The sequence below is a fragment of the Camelus bactrianus genome, chromosome 31 (assembly GCF_048773025.1).
Source record: "Camelus bactrianus isolate YW-2024 breed Bactrian camel chromosome 31, ASM4877302v1, whole genome shotgun sequence".
Taxonomy (NCBI): Eukaryota; Metazoa; Chordata; class Mammalia; order Artiodactyla; family Camelidae; genus Camelus; species Camelus bactrianus.
This window is the reverse complement of record NC_133569.1, coordinates 20460973-20482939: the sequence shown is the minus strand read 5'-3', so window position 1 is coordinate 20482939 and position 21967 is coordinate 20460973. Positions and strand designations below refer to the sequence as shown.

The window sequence follows — 21967 nt, the reverse complement described above, 5'->3', positions numbered from 1 at the left end:
ATTGTAAATGGCATTGTTTTCTTAATTTCCCTTTGGAATTGTTTATTGGCAGTGCACAGAAATAGAACTGTTCTGTATGTGTATATCTTATTAGTTGAAACAGGTTAGAATTCATTTGTCAGTTCTAACAGATTTTTGCAGGGAGGGACTCTCTCTGTTTCCTGGACCAAGATGTCTGTTTCCTTTTCTAGGTTAGGGAAGTTTTCAACTATTATGACTTTAAATACATTTTCTGCTCCTCTCTCTCTCTTTCTTGTCTCCTTCTGGGACCCCTACAGACTTCCAGTTGTGAAATAAAAGAGTCACAATTATGACATATTCAGTGTGGGGAATATAGTCAATAATTATGGAATACATTTGTATGGGGACAGATTTATGGTGATCTTTTTGAAATTCATAGAAATATCAAAATAACCATGTTATGTAACAAGAACCAACATAGTGTTGTAGGTCAATTATACTTCAAAATCAAACCAATAAAGTCAGAGGGAAAAAAATTAGAGTTATGGTTACTAGACGTGGCTGGTAGAGGAAGGGGAATTGGATGAAAGCAGTCGAAAGGTACAAACTTCTACTTATATATCAAATAAGTACTAGGGATATAATATACAACATGATAAATATAATTAACACTGCTGTATGTTATATATGAAAGTCGTTAAGAGAGTAAATCCTAAGAGTTCTCATCACAAGGAAAAAATGTTTTTTCTACTCCCAATTTTTATCTATGTGCGATGATGAAAGTTCACTTACTGTGGTAGTCATTTCTTGATGTATGTAAACTTAAACAGTGATATCAATTATATCTCAATCATACTGAAAGAAAAAAATGAAGAACTCATTCCAAGACAAATGAATTCTTCAAAATAAAAAAAAAGAAGAAATTGGAAAGTGAAAAAAATGTTCTCCTGTCTCTTATAAAACTATTGTGACTTTAAATCTACTTTGTTCATAAGATAGCCATCCTACTTCTCTTTTGGTGCCATATCTTTTTCCATCCACTACTTTCGACCTCTTTGTGTCTCTGCATCACTAGATGGGCTGAAATGGCAAAACTGAGCAGGCAGAATAATATCAAAACTTAATGGACATGAAGATAAGGTTATTAAAATCATCCAGTCTGAGGAGCAGAAACAAGAAGAATGATTTAAAAAAAAATAGCGCCTGAGGGACCTGTGGGACACCACCAAGCGCACCCATGTGCACATCATGGAAGTCCCGGCACATTTTCCTTCAATTTGATACGAAATTCGTTCTGTGTATCCAAGGAACTCAATGAGCTCCCAAGCAGGATCAAATTTTAAAGAGATCCACCCAGAAACCTATAGTCAACAGGACAAAAGGCACATATGCAAGCAGAGAATCTTTAAAACAGCACCAAAGAGATGGATGTGCTGATGTCGCTCTCTCCCACGCCGGCCGCCCTAAGTCGCTCCAGACGAGGGACGACGTTCGCAGGCCTCTCTCCTCCCAGCCTTCCCGCTGGTGGTGGGTGGAAGGCAGGGGTGCGGAAACCCGCCCCACAGCGCTCTCCCGCCCTCTGCCTCACCGCGTCGGCGGGCCGGGGTCCTCTGACCCAGCGGACACGCTCGCTCGGCTCCTGTGTCTCGCGAGAGAACCCCCCCCCCCCCGCCGTGGGGGCTGGGGAAGCGCCCCGACGCCACCGCCCCTCCCGCGCCTTTGTCGCGCTAACGCGTCTCGCCAGACCCTCGGATGTTTCCTGGAGGCGCTCAGGGTCGTCCCTCCGGTGCCTGAGGCCGAGCGGTGGCCTCGTTTCCTGTTCCCAACAAGCCTGTGGGGAATCCGCTGCGGTGCTGCGCCTGTGAGCAGCTCTCCTGCGGGGTCGAGACGGTAAGGGAGGCAGGCCGGTCCCCCTTGTGGGGACAGGTGCCTCGACGTGGCCGTCCTCACTGCGTGCGGGGAGCGGGGGGCTGACTTGGCTGGGCGTGTGCCGTGCGTCCCCCCTCGCTGGGGTTGCACGCGGGCGTGTGGCGGGTCGGGCGATGCGAAGGGGGCGCTGTCAGACTTCTCAGGCACGCTCCCTCCTGAGGCAAACCGACGAGCCTGAGGGAGCGCAGGCTTTTCCCCGCCTTCATGGCGAACACTCCCGTTAGCCAGCGCAGGCACTGGCTTCTGAAGCGCCTCCATGGGCCCGGCGGGGAGACAGTGGGTGGGGGACGACGCGCCCTCGGTGAGAAAGCGTTCTCTAGCGACCCGAGAGGGAGCCTTGGCGTCCCAGACCCCCGAGCCGCCGCTCCGCAAAGCGCTCAGTTGCCACCGGTGCGACTGCCACCGCGTGTGGGCAGAACCCCTCGCCTTCGCGGGGCGGCTACGCGGCCCCAGCTGGCTGGCCCGGGGGAGGGTGCCGCGGGCTGGGCAGGCGTCCGGCGCGGGGCCGTGCGTGCGCCGTGCCCCCGTCGTGAGCCAAGGTGGCAGGACGCCTCGCCCCACTCCCTCGGCCCTGCGGCCGTGAGCAGTGGTCCCGCCTGCCCTCTTCCCCGGTCGGGCTGCCTCGCTCTCGAGCGTTTTCCCGGGAGGTGAGGCCCCGGGACGGACCACATCTTTCCGGATAGTTGTAGGTGGATGGATGGACGGATTAGGTAGACGGATCCTCTGTGGCTCGAGGGTGGTGGCTGAGGCCGGCGGTGTCCCAGGCCTCGCGGGAGCGCCCTCGTGTCTGTGGCGGTGGGATCCCATGCTTGTCTTCTTGATGGCCTGATAAAGCGTGAGCCCTCGGCAGCGCCAGCGCCAGGGCCGGCGCCAGCCTTGCGTCCTGGCCCTCTCCCTACGTGCGCGCCGCCCCTCCTGGTCAGTGCTTGCCCTCTCCCGCAGAACAGGTGATTGCTGACGCCTCTCCCGTTTGGGACCGAAAGGACCTCGCCTTGTGCGGGTGTCTCCCCGGATCGCCACGACCAGCGGCGGCCCCGGCGAAGCGCTCTCTGGCTAGATGGAGGGCTCGGCGCGGTAGTGGCGGAGGGTTGGGGGGTCGCGGTCTTCCATACGTGTGCGGGAGAGAGTTCTCGCAGGCCTGTCGCGACTCTGCTGTGTCAGCGATGGTCACGATCCCCGCGGGGGTGCCCTGGGGGCCGAGGAAGGTCGTCGGCATCTTAGGTGCTACGGGACCACCCTTGAGCTGGAGGCCTCTGGCGGTGAGACCTTGTGTCGTGCCCGGGCGGCCGGCTTGCGTCCGGGTTGTTTCCGCGACCCCCTCCGCCACCGCTTTTCCAGCCCCTGGACGCCAGCCGTGTCTCATTTCCCTTCTCTCCGTCTGTCTGTCCCGTTTGCAGATCCCAGGGCCGGGTCTCCGTGCGTCTTGTTTCTCCGGCCCAACGTGACCCACCTCCGTGTCTGTCACCGCCGTCTGACAGCAGGTGGCGTTGCGTGTGGGCGAAGGACCGCAGTCCCCCACAGCGCCTGGCTCAGGCGCGCTTGATGCTGACTGGCCTCAATGGCTGCGCCGCCCGTCGGCCCGGAACTGGCGGCCTGACCAGGTCGGGCTCCACGCGACTCCCGGGTGCCTGGCCTTGCTTTCTTGCGGTCATGGGTGCCAAGCGGGGGTACTCCCCAGCGCCCCTCCAAGCCTCCCTGGCACCGTCAGCGGTCCTCGCCTCTCGGATGAGGCGGGCCAAGGGGCCCGGGTGTTCGCCTCCCCCACTTCCGCGCGCCTGTGGGAACCGCGGCAGCGCTGCAAGCCAGGCACTGCGCTTCCTCGGGGGAACCTCAGCGGCTCTCCTGGTCTGGCTAGTGAGAGCGCACTCTCCTACCTAGTTGATCCTGCCAGTAGCACATGCTTGTCTCAAAGATTAAGCCAAACATGTCTATGTACGCAGGGCTGGTAAAGGGAAAGTGCAAGTGGCTCCTTAAATCAGTTATGGTTCCTTTGATCGCTCCCTCCTCTCCTACATAGATAAGTAGATAACTGCTAATTCTAGAGCGAATATATATGCGGAGGGCCTCCAACCCCCTTCGCTGGAGGGACCTGCCAGCATTTATTAGATCAAAACCAACTTGGCCAGCCTGGAGGGCAGGTGGGGAGGGGAAGAGGGTTTGGTGATTCTAGATAACCTCTGGCCTCTCAAACCCCACCCCACCGGTGGCTTCGACCCATTACAACATTGCCCTATTTAGGACTGAGTAGATAATGAATGGCCTACCATGGTGAGCACGGGTGATGGGAAATAAGGGTTTTATTTCAGAGAGAGAGTCTAAGAAAAGGCTACCACGTCTAAGGAAGGCAGCACATTACCCACTTCTGACTTACGAGGTAGTTACAAGAAAAAGTTAAAAGAAAAGAAAAAAAAAAAAAACCCGCACGTAAGCCATGATTCAACACATGCAAGGGGTTTCTCAATAACGTTATTAACTGCTTTCTCATTAGAAATCGTGGACACCAGAAGGCTGTGGAGGGACACAATTTTTAAGAATGAAGAAGAAATTAAGACATTCCCAGATAAACAAAGCTTATAGAGTACATTACTAGTAGACCTGCCCTATGAGGAGTACTAAAGGGAATCCTTCAGGTTGAAATGAAATGACATTAGGCAGTAGTTCAAAGCCATATGAAGAAATAAAGATTCTGGAAACCAAAAGAAAGATATTGCATACAGAAATAAAATATTGGAAATGGTAACTATATAGATACCAGTATATCTTAGTCTATTTCAGCTGCTCTCACAAAATATCATAGACTGGGTGGCTTAACAACAGACTTTAATGAACAGTTTGAGAGGCTGGGAAGTCCAACAACAAGGTGTTAGGAAGGTATGGAATGACCGTGGATAGTTGTAAGCTTAACCACTACAGCTGCAGCACAAACGTAGTTTCATTACTTAAGCAAATTTGCACATCCTCTGTTACGTGATACGCAGCTGGTGATGTGGCTAATGCTTTTTCCTCCGTATCTGTGAGTAGAGACCACCAGCCAGCAAGTCCAGCAATATACCTTCACTGTCCTACCTCTGAGGTACATCAACTATCCAGCCCTATGTCACAATACAGTTGACAAGATCTTGATGGCCTTTCCCTTCTACGAGGTATCACACTGGGTCATTACTTTGATGACTTCATGCTGATTGGACCGAGTGAGCAAGGAGTAGTAAGTACTTGAGATTTCCTGGTAAGACATTTGCATGTCAGAGAACAGGAAAAAAATCCAACAAAAATTCAGAGGCCTTCTACATCACTGAAATGTCTAGGGGCCCAATGGCATGTCGAGATATCCTTTCTAAGGCAAAGGATAAGATGTTGCATCTGGCTCCCCCTACAACCGAGAAAAAGGTACAGGGCCTAAGCCAGCCTGTTTCAGTTTTAGAGGCAACGTATTCCTCATTTTGATGTGTTATTCCCGCCCATTACTGAATGACCCAAAAAGCTGCTAATTGTGAGTGGTGCCCAGAAGAAGAGAAGGCTGTGCAACAGGTCCAGGCTGCTGTACTAGCTACTCTGCCGTTTGGCTCATCTGGTCCCAGCAGACCCAGGGGAGACTGACGTCTCAGCACAGATAGGGATGCTGTTAGGAGCTTTTCACAGGTCCCTACAGCTGAATCTCAGTGCAGGTTCTTAGAATTTTGGAGCAAGACCCTGCCATTCTCTGTAACAAACTACTCTCCTTTTGAGAGACAGATTTTGGCTAGCTACTGGGAATGAGTAGATAATGAATGGTTAACCATAAGCCACCAAGTTACCACGTGGCTTGCGCTGCCCGTCATGCACTAAGTGTTATCTGACCCACAAAGCCATAAAGTTGGGCACGCAAAGTAGCACCCCATTATTAAATGGAAGTGCCACGTACGAGAGTGGGCTCAAGCAGGCCTTCAAGTGAGTTACATGAAGAAGTGCCTGAATGCTCCCAAATTCCCATGGCCCTCACTCCTGGTTCGCCACCTTTTCTCCTGCAGCCTGTACCTATGGCCTCGTGGGGAGTTCCTTATCATGATAGCGTTAAATGTACCTTATCAGTAATAGTGTTAAATTTAAATACTTACAACTCTCCAATTAAAAGGCAGAGATGGTCAGGATGGAGAAAAACAAAAACAAAACCATAATCCTTCTACACACTGTCCATGAGTCTCCTGATTTATTTCATCAATACTGAAATATACTCTAAAAGCTCTATCTTGTGGAAACCTTAGTTAATAACATGGTATCATGATAACAGTTTATATCAATGATAAAAATGTGGTTATTTAATAATGGTGCTGGGGCAACTAAGAAGCTGCTCGGAAACAATGAAATGTCTTCCTTATTCTCTTATAAGAAAATACAATCTGGGTGAATCAATGACTTACTTATAAAATTAATTACCCACAAAACTACTGCAAATATATATGAGAAAATTTTCACACAAGTTTATAAAGAGAAAAGATTATCTGAGTATCTCCCTAGGCCTTCCTAATCTGCCTATGGCTCTGCTCACAGCACTATTCAGGCCCACCCATGTTGTCCCTACAACAGGTGCCTGAAGCCCTTGGCGTTTACAGTTTTGATTATGTGTTTGTTTGGGGCTAAGCTCTTCCCTCTCCCCATCCTGAAACTTTGAAAAGCCCACATTAACATAGATTGGAAAGGCACTGGGGCCCTTCCTGTGATGTGGATGGAAATGCAAATTCTTCAAAGGATTTTAAGCACCCCAGGGTACTACTCTTGCTAGCTGTGGAATCCTTTGCAGAAGAGCAATTCCTAATTCACCCAATTTGGGGAGAAAGAAACACGTTGTGCAGAGCAAAAACCCCAGTCAACCACCCTGCCAGGCATTAGCTGCCTTTCCCAGGACTCGGGACTTGCAGAACCATATGGAACACAGACATCACACCAGGTAGAACAAACAGGGGTGCACTTCACAGACATGCCCTGGAAGGCTCTCCACCTGCTTCTAGTCTTGCCTCCTTTCAACCCAAGAGTATGCACTTATCCCATTTGTCCTCTGTGTGAAACAAGCCTAGTCCCTTCGGTCCTCTGCCTAAAATTTTTCAGAGATGTCTCTCACACACAAAATAAAACCCATGCCCACTCCATGGTGTTTAGGGCTATGTGTGGTCTGCTCCCAGCTGTCCCTGTGACCTCTTCAGCCTCCATTCACTGCCGCTGCCCCTGGCTTTGCTCAAACAAGCCCAGCCCTGCCCCCTGGGTCAGTAGTTCCTGGGTGTCCTCTCAGAAGCACTGTCCCTGGCTCTCTACACCAGAGAGTTGCTCTCTGCATCAGAGTCACCATCCCCAAGAGGCCTTGTCAACCTCATCTCTGTCCCACCCATCACTCAGTTGTCCTCATGCTTCCTATCTCATCTCTCTGACTGTCACGTTTGTCCCTCTGTCTGGGTACCATCCCAGGAGGAGAGCTCCAGGAGGGCATGGGCCTCATGCCCACCAGTAGCACAGTGCCTGGCACACAGAAGGCTTCCAGTAAATACCAGTGAAATAAGAACCAGGAACTGCAGGAATCAGAAGGCCAGAAAGATGGGGAGACAAAGGTAGAATAAGGGTTGGAGATCAGTCTTAGAATTTACCTGGTGGACACAACTCCCAGAAGCTGCGCCTCCATCCCTGTGGGGCAGCTAATTGTTGGTGAACTCTGTCCTGCCCTGTGGGCATGGCTGAGGCAGCTGCAGCCTATGGGGACAAAGCAGGGATAGGCATGAGTGGCTTCCAGACCCTCACCCCACTCAGAATCCATCACACATTCATTTCACCTCACCTCCAAAACTAAGCAGAAGTTCCACCTTTCTCCCAGATCCAAACGCTTATATAGTCTTTTGTATTCATGGTTGTACCTTCATGATTTGGAGCTAGCTAAGTAATGTACACTTGAAAAACTCTTCTTTATCCTTTTCTCTTATTATAAAACATGTTTATTCTAGAAAATATCAACAGATAGAGTTTTGATAAGAATACAAAAATATATATGTGATCCCTTCATCTTAGAAATAGCATCCATTAATATTTTGTCTCATTTAGTTCCACTGTTTCACCATATGTGTGAATATTCTCTTTCTTACACAGACACACATGGTAATGAGGATTATATAATATACAAACTTTAAAAAAGGATATAGAATCAAACATTAAATAATTCTTTTGCGCAAATATTGATTAAATAATGAATTTCTAATTTAAGATGCCTCAGACATCTAAACCAATGGAATAAAACAGATAGCCCAGAAATAAACTGTTCCATATACGGTCAAATGACTTTTGGCAAGGGGTACCAAAACCATGTAATAAGGAAGGACAATCTTTTCAATAAATGATCTTATGAAAACTGGATATCCATATGTAAAAATATGAACGGGACCCCTACTTTACATCATATACAAAAATTAACTCAAAATTTATCACAGGTCTAAACATAAGAGTGAAAACTACAAAACATTTAGGAAAAAACATGAGGCAGTTCTTCATGACCTGGGATTTGGCAATAACTTCTTGAACATGACACAAAACCACAGGCAACATAAAAAAAAAAAAAAGATAAATTGTGCTAATATGGAAATTTAAAACTTTTGTGTATCAAAGAAACACAACATAGTGAAAGTACAACCCATATACTCGAAGAACTATTCGCAAATCATGTATCTGATAAAAGGTTAATATCCAGAATATATAAGGAACTCCTATAACATAGAAATAACAACAATAACCCAGTTTCAATAATGGGCAAAAGATTTGAATAGGTATTTTTCTGAAGAAGGTACTAGAATATATATGAAAAGATACTATATTATATATGAGCAAATGTTGGCAAAGATGTGGAGAAATTGGAAGCCTTGGGCACTGTTGGTGGCAATGTGTTATGATGCAGCCCCTATGGAAAAGAATTTCCATAAAATTTGGAGGTTTCTCAAAAAATTAAAATAGAATTAGTATATGATTTAGCAATTTCATTTCTGGGCATATATCCGTAAGAATTGAAAGCAGGGTCATGAAGGCATATTTGTACACCTATGTTAATAGCAACATTATTCACAATAGCCAAAAGGTGGAAGTAACCCAAATGTCTAGCACTGGATTAATTGATAAACAAAATGTGGTGTATACGTAAGATGGAATATTAGTCACTTTAAAAAAGAAGGAAATTCTGGCACTTGCTAACAACAATGCATGAATCGTGAAGACATTATGCTAAGCGAAATAAGCCAGTCACAAAAATACTGTATGATTCCACTTATGTGGGGTCCCCAGGGTAGTCAAATTCATAGAGAAAGTAGAATGGGCATTGCCAGGGGCTGGGGAGAGGGGAAAATTTGGAGGTTACTCTTTAACGGATAGACAGTTTCAGTTTTGCCAAACGAAAATAGTTCTAGAGATTGGTTGCACAACAATGAGAATGTAGTTAATGCTACCGAACCATACACTGAAAAATGGTTAAGATGGAGAATTTTATGCGATGTATATTTTACTACCATTAAAAAAAAATTATAAGGTACCTGACAAGCTGTCCCTAGTGGAACATGTCAGTGTTCTACTAAATACCAAAGAGGTTCAGAAAAGTGACAGTTTGTGCCACAGTCTCTGAGCTATAAATGACATAAGAGCAAGTGGAGAAATTTGAATGGGGTCTGAGAACTAGATAGTAGTAATGTGTCCATGTTAATGTTCTGATTTGAAGGTTGGGTATCAGGGAGAATGTTCCTGTTTGTAGGGAGTACACACCGAAGTGTTCAGGAATGATGTTCATCACGTCACCATTGAGTTTTCAGTTGGTCAGGAAAAAGGGGTCTTGTATAATATATGCGACTTTTCTGTAATTTTGAGAGTGTTTTAAAATAAAAAGTTAAATTAAGAAAATAAGAAGAAAAATACTTCGCTGAACTCAGTTCAACCATCTGTATCTAAACAAGATAAAATGCAACCCTCTTCCACATGAAAGTCTGTCAAGTATTTGGGAACCACGAAACTCATGTGTGTCCCCCAGGTCATGCCTTTTCCAGGCTAGGTGGTCTCTGAGTCTCCTTTGCCTGCTCTCAGTATGCTCTTACCTCCTGTCTTCCTTGGTTTTCCTCTCGTGGACTCTTTTCCTCAATATTTCATCCCAAAAAACTTGACACACTCAGGAAAATTTACAGACTTGTACACTGAACACCCACAAACAATGAAACGCATATTTCTTAAGTGTGCCAGTGATCAGTTTATCAATTCATATTTGTGCGTATTCCAAATCCTCTATCGAATTCATAGAACACAGGATTACCACAGAACATTCCCTCCTGCCCTTTCTAGGTAATCCTAATCTGCAGCACCATCTCAAGAGGCGATTATGTTTTCCAAAATGGAATGTTTTCAACGGATGCTGCATATCTGCTCTATGAATGTCAATTAAGTTAAGGTGACGGGACTGTGTCCATATCTCTTATGATTTTACTGAGTTGTGTTCATCTAACCATTTTAGCAGTTGCTAAGAGAGATGTGCTATCATCTCGATTCAATCCTGTAAATGTTTGCTTCTTGTATATGAAATTCTATTATTTGACATATATACGTTGATGATTATTATGGCTTCCTGATGAATTAATCCTTTAACACACGAAATGTCTCTGTTTATCTCTCCAATATTCTTCTATCCTAAATCAACTTTCAGCTGATATTAAGATAGTTGAGGAAGTTTTTCATAGGCTTACTATTTAAATGTTAATCTTTTATCCATCCTAATTTTCAGTAATATGTGTCTCCTTTAAATTCATTCTGACCATTTCTACTTTTGAATTATACTGATTTGGAGTAAATGTAATCACTGATAAGGTTGAAGTAGATCTGCAGTTCTGCTGTTTATTTTCTGTTAGTCCAGTCTCCTTTTTTTCCTATTGCTCCTCCCTGCAGAATTTAATATTCACGGTATATTTTTTAGAATTCCATTTTAATTATGTGTTGGCATTTTGTGTATACATGTTTGCATTATTTCTTTAGCAGTTCCTATGGGGAGTACATTATATACTTTTAACTGTTTACAGTCTATTTGAAGTTTTTAAAAATTGATTTATTAAGGTATAATTGGCTTACAATAAACTACACATGCTTGAGGAGTAAAATTTTATAACATCTGACATATGTATTCATCTGTGGAAATTTCACCCCAATCAAGATAATGACCACATCATTGAATGGTTTCCTTTTGCTCCTGAGCTCGCCTCTCCACCTGCCGTGACCGTTCTGGCCCCAGCCAACAACTGATCTGCTTTCTGCCCTAGGGGTTAGTTTGCATTTTCTAGAATTTCATATAAGTAGAATCAGATACCACATACTCTTCTGTCTTCTTTCACTGAGGATAATTATTTGGAAATGCACCCATATTATCATGTGCCTCATACTTTGTTCTTTTTCATTTCTGAGTTGTGCTGCTGAATTAAGAGTGTACTTTAACAGAAAATGTTAGAGACATGCAATAGTATAAATCCGTTCATCACCGCCCTGCCATTCTTATTGCTATAGTTGTCCTAGGCATTAGATGAGTGTACTTTATAAAAAGCCCACAGTGTTGTAATTTTTGAGTGTATAGCTTCAGGAAATTAAGGGGAAATCATCCTTTACATTTGGCCAATTAAAAAAAAAATGTTTCTGATGATCTTTCTTCTTCCTTAACATCCATGTTTCCACATGATTACACTTTTATTCATCCTGAAATCTTCATCTAGCTTGTTGTGTGGTGCAGGTCTGCCGACAAAGTATTAACACTGCTGCCGAAACCACACTCCTGTTCCTAATTCTAAGCCCTTTTCTTTCCATTTACTCTCTGATTTTGTTAATGACCTCTGCTGGCTCTCAGGGGAGGAAACCTACAATCCCTTTCTCTCTCTTACCAGACTCATGTCATCACCTGCAGTGGTACTGTGATCACCTCCCTCAGATCCACATGGGCCTTCAGTTTCCTCTCGCGCGCTGTTACAACCTAACCGTGAGGACACAGGCCAAACACCGCTCAGGCCAAGTCTGAGTTCACGCACCTAGTCCACTATCCACTGGGCAAACAATTTTATCTTTATCAACAATTATCTTTAAAAGTGCTTTTTTGACCACCACCCACCCAGTAAAAACTGGACTCCTGGTTCCCCGAGCCTATGGACCTGCCATCCCTCAGAATGACATTCAGTTATTTCTGTTCTGTACCCCGTCTGAGGGTCATATTTCCCAACCCCCGCATAAAGACCCTCTAGAACACGACGAGGACATCACAGTGTTAGTGCAGCGTCTTAGAACCCACACGACCCACGTGTTCGAGGAGGCACGTCTGGAGCCTGCTGAGCAGCTCTGTGCAGGGTCCATAGGCATTAGGGACAAGACATGGCCCTTCCATTCTTCAGGATAGTTCTGGTCACAGGAAGAGAGATACAGAGACCCCCCAAAGTTGCCAAGGCGAAAAGAAACTCGAGGGGCTGTGAGGCAGAGGTGACAGTGCCACAGGTGGCAGGGACACTGGTGGACATGGAGGGAAAAGTCCACAAAGACAAGGCCACAGAGAAGAATGAAGTCAAAGTAATGGGGGGAGGGGACCACCTGGTGGAGGCGAGGAGCCTTCCTAGTGGGAGGTCGTGACTGCTTTAGGGACCCAGGGTATTACCGAGATCTGAGGCTTTGTCAGTCAACAGAATTGTGTGTGTGTGTGTGCACGTGTGTGTGGTGTGTGTGTGTAAAGGAGAGAGTGAGAGGAAGGAGACAACTGGCTGCCCTCGAGCAGCATGACAAAAGAGAGAAGTAAACTAGAAGAAAGGAAGAGGTGTGTTCACTTTAGTCCTGTGCGGATTCTACTGACCCTGCTCCACCCGGAAGTGAGTCATCAGCTGGGAATTCCCTTGTCTTGCTTTTTTCCCCACATGTGATACAACAATTAGACTGTTTTGTAGTCAACGCCTAAAAAGCATTTTCTGATCAAAAATTAACTCAAGCCTTCTCTTTTATCTCATCTAGAGCATCAACCCTTAAAACAGCCTTGGTTCTCTTAAATTAAGCTGTAATCTGGTAAACTCGGACATCAGCATCAGATCTGTCCTCAGGGTCTTCCTGTGGCCTGAGATCTGATTCTGAGGTTGATGGTTCCTTTTTAACTGTGTAAAAAAACAAAGAGAGTAAATGACCAGCCATGAGGCTTCTCAGCCAGGGCCAGGCACTAAATAGCTGCATAATCCTGGGAAGTCACTTCCCTTTCTCTCTAACCTCACATTTACCCTTCTTGAAATCAGGGATCGCTCTAAATGACCTCTCAGGAACCCTCCAGCAGTAACCTTGTGCTGCCATCCTGACCTGAGAGACCAAATGCTCACCTGGGGAGTGGTCAGCAGGGGACCCAGTGTCCCCACCCTGGGGCTGCTCACCTGCCTGCCAAGTGACCTGCAGCAAGTCCCCACCCTATCGGTGTCTCACATTGCTCATCAGACAACGACAATCAGAGCTCCTACCCAGCAAGGTTGTTGGGAGACTTCAGTGTGAGTACGTGTACCTAAAGAGCATGGCCCATGGTAAGAACTGTATTTCAGCACCAGCTCTTTTTAGTGTAATCATTATTCACAAAGCTGACTAATCAAAAACCACATCCTCCGATAGCAGTACCATACCCCACTGCCTCACCTCTGTCACCTCTGTCAGAAGCTGCAGAGGAGTCACATCATAGCCTCTCCGGAGGTTGGGTGAGGTGAGGGGGATGGGATCTCAGGGTTTTTTTTTTGTTTGTTTGTTTTTTCAGTTATTTAGGTTCTTGGTCTCATTTCCTTCACCAGACTGTGAGCTCCCAGGAGCAGCAGAATCACAAGGTCATTTGTTTCCCTCTCCTGGGACGCAGACTCTCCCAGAGTGAAGGGCTCATCAACTACTTGGTGGGTGAATAACAGCACCCTCCCCAGGACACCGAGGAGGGGAGCCTAGGGTTGTCCTCAGCGTCCTACCTAGGGACAAGTTTCCAGGCTTCAGCTCAGGGAGGGACCAGAGGGAGCCCTGTGGCCTCCATTGAGGGGACAGAGAGGAGTTCCAGGAGGCTGAATGCAGGGCAGAGAACTGGAGAAGAAAAGCTGCCCAGAGAGGGCTCTGGACACGTGCAGAGGGGCCCATCCAGTGACTGGGTGAGTGCTGATCTGTGCATGGGAGGGACTCACCCCAGGCTGAGAAGAGACCATGGGAAATGAGCCGGCTGGATGAGGATGGAGGCTCGCCCAGGACTGGGAACTGTTCATGCTCCCATTAGCCATAATGGACAGACTACATAAAAGGGGCGCTGGCTAGTTATCAGACGTTAACTACTAGATCCTTGGTAGTTAATGAATTTAGTCCCCAAATAAGAAATATGTAGCCTAGGCATTCAAGTTAGAAGCAAATATTGGAAGATCAAACTGATACTCAATTTTCTGTATTGTGACCAGACCAATGGCCAGGTTTCTTTAAAAGAACACAACAAAAATGAATACTTAAAAAGCAAAAAAATCACAATGTCCCTCACTTAATAAAAAGTTACAAGGCATGAAAAAAGCAGAAAAACATCGTCATAAGTAGGAAAGTTTCAATTAATGAAAGCTGTGGAAAAAAAGTCACAGAGACAATTGAATTAATACACAAAGACTGAAACAGCTATTTGAATCTTACAAGTAAACTCAGGGACATAAAATGAAAAAAATGAATACAATCAGGAGAGACATGGACGATATTGCAAAAAAGAAAAAAAAAAAAGAAACCCATACCTAAATGGACTTATACAGATTTTTTAAAAAATACCATATCTATAATGACAGATATAAATGATGGGTGTTTTCAACATATAGGACTGGAACAACTAGATATCCACCTGCAAAAAAAGAAATCTAGATGTAGATCTTACACCTTTTGCAAAATAAAATTAAACTTAGCAAAACTAAGTGTAAACCACAAAACTGTGAAACTCCTAGAAGACAACATAGGAAAAAACCTAAATTAAGTTAGCTCCAGTGATGACTTTCTAGGTATAACACCACAGGCATGAACCTTGAATAACTGATAAGCTGGATTTTATTAAAATTTAAGAGTCTGCTCTGAAAAAGACAACATGAAGACAATGATAAGACAAGTCATAGACTAGGAGAAAATATTTGCAAAAGATACATCTAACAAGGACTGTTTTCCAAAATACAGAAAGTACTTTTAAAACTCAACTAAAAGAAACAAAGACTTCTGTTAAGAAATGGACCTAAGACCTTCACAGATACCTCGCCAAAGAAAATATACAGATGGCCCGTAAGCATACAAAAAGATGATCCGCATCCGATGTCAGCAGGGAAATGCAAAGTATAAAGCTAATGAGATGGAGGATACATCCATTAAAATGGCCCAAATCTGGACATTGGCAATACCAAATGCTGATGATGAGGTGGAACAACAGGAATTGTCCATCATTGCTGGTATGCAATACAAATGGTAGAAGACACTCTGAAGACATTATTGTGGTTTCTTGCAAAACGAAACATACTCTTAGCATACAGTCCAGCAGTTGTGCTCCTAGGTATTCACCAAATGAGTTGAAAATGTATGTCCACAAAACACCCGAACATGCATGCTTATAGCAGCTTTTTTCAAAATAGCTGATGAACCTTGGGAACAACCAAGGTTTCCTTCACTAGGTGAGTGGATAAATAAACTGGTCCATCCAGACAATGGACTATTATGCAGTGCTAAAAGGAAATGAGTCATCAAGTGATGAGAAGACGCGGAGGAACCTCCAATGTGTATCACTAAGTGAAAAAATTGGAAAAGGCTACATACTGTATGATTCCAATGATACGACATTCTGCAAAAGGCAAAACTGTGGGGACAGTAATAAGATCAGTGGTTGCCAGGGGTTGAGGGGCAGGGTGGAGTGAATAGGCAAAGCTCACAGGATTTTTAGGGCAGTGAAAATACTCTGTGTGATACCATAATGATGGATACATGACAGTATACATCTGTCCAAAACTCACAGAAGGTACAAAGGCAAGAGTGAACCTTAATGTAAACTGTGAACTTTGAGTGACTGATTAGAATGTGTCAGTGTAGATTCACCAATTGTAATACATGCACCATTCTGGAGGCGGGGGGTGGGGATAAATGGGAAATCTCTGTACCTTCCACTCAGTTTTATTATGACCCTAAAACGGCTCTAAAAGAATAAATAAAGTCTTCACAAAAACAAAACAAGCAAAACAAACAGCACAACAGTATCCACATACAAAAAGGGAAAATATTCATATGGGATGGGATTAACAGCAGATTAGGTTATGTAGAAAATCAGTGAACTTGAAGAGAAAGCAATAGAAAGGATTCAAAATGAAATACAGAAAAACATAATGGAAAAAATAAGCCGTTAATTCTGAACCAATAGCAATCATTCTAACGTAAGTGTAATTGGAGGTTCAGGGGTGCGAACAGACAAAATATTAAACAATGGCCAAAAATCTAGGTCGGATATAAACTGTAAAGCCAAATGTCCAAAAAATTCAAGAACCCCCAGGTGAAAGAAACATCAAGGAGCCCACACAAAACAAATGATAATCCAGTTGCTGAAAACCAGTATGAAGGAAAATCTTACAGGAGCCAGGGAAGTCACACTCCCTTACCCACAGAGAAGCAGGTGGGAGAGACAGAGTCTGACTGATGCCAAAGCAGGACAAGGAGGGGCAGAGACACAGCCCAGAGCCAGAGCCTGCCCCTTCCCCCTCACCAGGACCTTGCCAGCCCTTCCTTGCCGAAATGTTGGGGCGGAGAGCAAATGGTGGGGGGTGGAAACAGTCAACTCAATCAAAGCCGTTCGACCATTTCACAAAAAACTTCCAATGATGAAACACTGATAATCTTCAAGTTTAATACTGAAATTGTCCCTATATCTTACTTTTAAAAACTGTCATTCCTATTTCCCTCTCTTCCCTACTCACGCCCCTTCTATTAAATTGTGTTAATACCAAGCCCACATACTTCCTCTCTGAGCTGCAGTTTCTCATCTGTAAGCTGTAATTATCTCACCTCCCCTTAATGTCCCAGGCAATGGTCTGAAGCCTTAGCTCACTGGGGTGTTAGGTAGAGCCTTTCTCCCTTCCCCCACTTCTCACACATACCTGAACAGACATGGCAGATGTCATTCCAAGGCCAAAATACATCTGCTACTTTCAGGAAGTTCAGGCCAAAAACATCAGAAATATATTCCTTCTGATTCTCATTTTCTCTATATTAAACACAGGTGAAAAATGATTGCTGTCTCCCAGTTTGTTAGGAAAGTTACACTGAATAACAAATGTCAGGTCTCTGGCTGAGCTGCCGAACAGCACATGCTCTGTGCATGTCACTGTCCCCACTCCCCCAGCCCTGACTCAGAAAGTGGAGTGACGCTTCTCTCCATCTCTGACTGAGGGAAAGTGGTCCAAGGGCAGGGACAGAGGCCTTCTTAGCAGAGGCTGGGGTGACCAGCCACCTGCAGTCTCCTGAACGGATACCTTTCCTGCTCACGCTTCACACTGCACTGTGCAAAGTGCTCACCAGACAGGACAGCTGACGGCATTTGGATGCGCCAGGCCTCAGGCCCTGCACTGCCATCACTGTCATCACCTGAGGTTTGGGTTTCTCTGCGTTCCTCCGTGGCCCCCTCCAGCACAGCCGTCCACCCTGTTCTTCAGAAGCTCCTGCCCCACCCCAGCGGGCTGACACCATGGTGCCAATACAAGCAGGTGGCAGCCACTGAGGGGGTAGGCGGAAACCATGTACCCGGTGGCCCTCCTAGTAGCATAGTGACCGGCACCAGCCCTGAGGATGTGGTTCGTTCTCCCACACAGCCTCACACAGTGCCCACACAGCTCTCCACCATTTCCACAAGCCCCTGCAGACTTTAAACTCCTCTCATTTTACATAAAGAAGTGAAAACCCAGAGGGTCCCAGGGCTAGAAGGAGCAGAGCTGGCCCGCTGTCTCCAGCTGCAGTCCCAGGACTCATATAGCCTGACCGAGCTTCTGAAACACTTACTTATTTACTTATTTACTTACTTACTTACTTACTTACTTACTTATTTATTTATTTATTTATTTATGATTTCCCACTTCAAAAGAGAGTAACCCAGGGTGGAAGACCTACAACAGAAATGGGGCCATGTGGCAGGCAGGGTTGGGTGGGGGGTTGAATTAGGAGTTTGGGATTAGCAGATATAAACTGATATATATAAAACAGACAAACAAGTTCCTACTGTATAGCACAGGGAACTGTGTTCAATATCTTGTAATAAATAACCTATAATGAAAAAGAGAAATAATATGTGTGCGTGTGTGTGTGTGTGTGTATATATGACTGAATCACTATACACTGAAAACTAACACAACATTGTAAATCAACTATACTTCAATAAGAAAGAAAGGAAAGGAAGGAAGGAACAAAGGAAGGAAGGAAAGAAAGAAAAAAAGAAACGGGGCCACATCACATGTGCAGTACAAGGACTTGGGTGAGGACCAAGCTCAGCTCTGGGCCTCATTTGATGCCATCCTTTGAAGAGCCTAAGGACATGGGCCTCATCTTGTGACAGTCAGGGCTGGGGGCATTAACTGGCCCTGGGTGACACAGTTCAAGTGCAGAGCTGGGACTCCAGCCCCTACCCCCTACTCCCTGCTGCCTAATCTGGACTCTCCTTGTCCTCCTCTCCCAGTCTCAGAAAACTCAACAATCCTTGAAAATCTCTACTGGCACCGAGGAATCAACACCACAGCAGTATGGTGCCCCATTCTGACTTCTTAGGCTAGCAAAGGATTCAAGTTCAGTGTAGCAAAGGTGTAGGGAAACAGGCACACTTATACATTCTTGGTGTGAGTTAAAATGTCCAGCCTTCTTTTGGATGACATATTGTTGTTCTCTAAAGTATAAATTTATCTAATCGAGTGACACACCAATTTCCCTTTGAAGGAGTTACCCAATAGATGCACATGCATGTACGACACACACAAGGATATATACTACAATGCTGTTGGAATTAGCAAAAAAACAGAATACAGTCTAAAAAGATCTTCATGAGCGACAAGAGTGAAATAAACTGGTTCACCCACATCTGCTTTCTCCATACAATAAAATATTATGCCGTTAAAAAGGATAAGAAATCTGCTTGTACTGACCCAAAACATCGAATGGAATAGGTTATTAACTCAGAATATAACAAAAGTAATCATGGCTGTAAATGCATTTGTTTAAAAAGGCATGAGAAGGGATGAGAAGGGGAGTTTGGGATGTCAGAGGCCTAGGTCTCACACTCCTCAAACCATCAGGATCAGATTTTGGCCTTGTCTGTGTGGATTTTCTCACACTCACCCAGAAACACACCAGCCTGGCTAAAGTGAGCCATTCATGCAGCAGTCTTAAACATGGGTCTCCCCTAGTGAAGACTGATTTAAAAAAAAAAAAAAAACTAACTCTGTAATCATTTTATGATTATAAATATGTTACTAGTTTTCTGAATTTTGAATTTGTTAAATGAAAATATTTAAAACTTCATGACACATGGAATGTTTGCTTGACATTTAATTTTTTTTGTTTTTAACATGTAAGAAATCTGTGAAACCCAGGAGGGGAGCCAGTGCACTTGCAGTGTCTTTAGGATGTGCATCACCGTGGGTTTCCTGTTTGCTACAGTCTCTCCTTGGGAAGGAAAGGGCAGCTCCCATTTTCGGCTGCCTGATTAATGGTCATTTACAGGCAGCCTGGCAGGAAACGTGTCTACAAGGATTGGGGACCTGCCTCCTGCTGAAACAACCAAAGGTGTCGAAGGCACTGGGCAGTCTAGGGAAGTGATTCCTAGCGGGCTGCTATTTAACTGATTTGCCCTGAGTATGTTTTAGAATTGAGGAGTAAGTGTAAAACAGTAAAAAGAAAGAAAGGAAAAACAGCCAATCTCTCTGCTGCTCCAGGCAGCTTGCCAGGGAGTTTCCAGCTTGACCCTGATCCCTCCATGCCTGGAATTTACCTCTGGGACCGCTCACGAGGCCAGCGGGGCCAAGGACTCTTCTCCCTCTGGGCCTGGGTCGGTCGTGCCCGGCCGTGACCCTGCTCCTTCCCCCGGCTCTGCCCTCTGTCGGTCCAGTTAGGCACGCCTGGCTGCGGGTGACCCGGGCAGGCACCCCGCCATGTCTCCCACACCCCTCTCCCACCCGGCCACCGGGCGAGCCTTCCGCTAAGGTAGGACCCGCGGCGAGGACTCACCGACAACACGATACCTAAGACGACGAAGATGAGAGCCCTGGGGCCCCGGAGGCGAAGCCTGGGGCCCCGGAGGCGAAGCCTGGAGCCGGGGGCGCGCCCCACCCGGGCGCTCAAGGCGGCGGATGCGCTGTGTCCCTGCTCCCCGGCGCGGTCAGGGAGCTCTGGCTGTCCCGGCCGCCGCGGGGTTACAGCCCGCAGCGCCATAAGGAATCGGCAGTGTCTTTCGTGGGGCACTGGATCGTCCCTACCGCCTGTAGGGTGACCGGAGGCTCAATCTCTCTGTCTCTGTCTGTCTCTGTCTCTGTCTCTGTCTCTGTCTCTACTCTTGGGAAGCTGGGCCGTCCTGACTTTTGTACTCTTGGTGACTCACAGGGCGGGGTGAAGAACGGGAGCCAATACGCAAATGTGCTCACCGGTTCTTGGAAACACGTGACTTAGTCACAGAGAGGCTCTGAATGGGAGCCAGCTGTCTTCTAGGTGCACCTCCTGCAGGTGGGGGGCCAGAGGTAGAACTAACGGGCTCAGGCAGCGGCTACTCTGGGCACCTAGTTTGTTTCTGGATCCTGTCCATGCCAGACAGGCACAGAAGATGGCGGTGAGGAGTTGGGGAGCCAGGGGGAAGTCAGCATCTACCAGAAGCTGTGCCCTCTGCTGTTACCGGTCGTGAGGTGGAGTCCCCAGCCAGGACCTGTCCTGATCCTGTTCTCTTTCCAGAGCCAAAGCAAGCCCCTCATGTTTATAAACTCTGAACTACCCTGCTCAGATTTTGGTCTTCTGCTCACTCTGCTCCTTCCTCCTCCCCTCGAGGGTCTCATCGACCCACTTGGCATGTCTTACTGCACCTAGCCTATGGCTTCAGGGTGCTTGAGCTTAGCATCTCAGTAGCAGGATGCCTGGCTGGAGCAGATGCTTAATACATGAGTGAGTGGAGGGAATGAAGGTCACAGATCAGTGATCTGATCCGTGGGTCTGAATTCGGGTCACCTGTAGCCTTCCGACTTCCCCCATCACCGCCTTGTGTGTTTTGGTAATTCCAGATTTCTGGCTGAAAAGAATCATCTGTCTTTCACACTCACACTTTCATGCTGTCTAGTCTCAACACTACTGCTCCTGCAGTCAGGAAAGCTCAAGGAAGCCATTTCAGACTTTCTTTAGGATTTTTCTTCCCTATAGTTTCTTTAAAGCCCTTGGGAAATAGAACTGCTGGAGACTAACTGGCACATAAAAACAAATGAGCCAAGAGGGGGTTCCCCACGTGGGTCAGGAGGGCCTTCCAGCTCTCTCTATACCTCCAGCTCTGTGTGGGGCCTATGTTATCTTCATGATTCTCTGAATTTCCTTTGACGATAATAGGACCCTGATTTCACAATCCAGGGACACCATTCACATTGGGCAATGCTGTACTTTGGGTCACCAGGCTCAGAGACGTATGTCCAGGTCACCCATCTCTGTAGTTTGCCAGGACCAAGTAGTTACCAAACCCCTGCCCACTCCTCCAGTTCGCCACATCTTCCTCTACTCTCTGTCTCATCCTGGAATGTCTATCTGGCTTCTCGTATCTGTAGGCTGTTGCCAAAGACTCCATAGTGCTGTGCCCGAGCCCACGTTGCTCCCCTCTTCCTCATGCCGGGGATGACAGTGGGGCATAGCCAGCTTCAGTGAAAGGAATCTGTCACTTGGCACTGGGAGGGAAAGGCCAGCTGTGACCAGCTGTGAAGGTGGTGCTGGGCTCTATATCCTATAGGGGGCAAACATTTCATGACATAATGCAAGTACAAATACTTTGTTAAAAAACTCTGTGGAAAATCTGTTACAGTACATTTCAGACTTG

At 46.1% G+C, this 21967-nt stretch overlaps 1 protein-coding gene across 2 annotated transcripts in view; it reads right to left on the bottom strand.

The window, feature by feature from the left end:
• LOC141575679 (tumor necrosis factor receptor superfamily member 10B-like) overlaps positions 1-20494 on the bottom strand; it is a 34967-nt gene extending 14473 nt beyond the window's left edge. The window contains exons 1-2 of one of the 2 annotated variants that reach the window (XM_074355534.1): positions 20137-20494; positions 7503-7605 (exon numbers count right to left, since the gene is read on the bottom strand). In XM_074355534.1, the coding sequence (XP_074211635.1) occupies positions 7503-7605; positions 20137-20340 (307 nt within the window). In that variant the 5' untranslated portion in view covers positions 20341-20494. The remainder of the gene's footprint in view (positions 1-7502; positions 7606-20136) is intronic. The other variant, XM_074355535.1, reaches the window with a different exon arrangement.
• Between the last annotated feature and the right edge of the window lie 1473 nt (positions 20495-21967).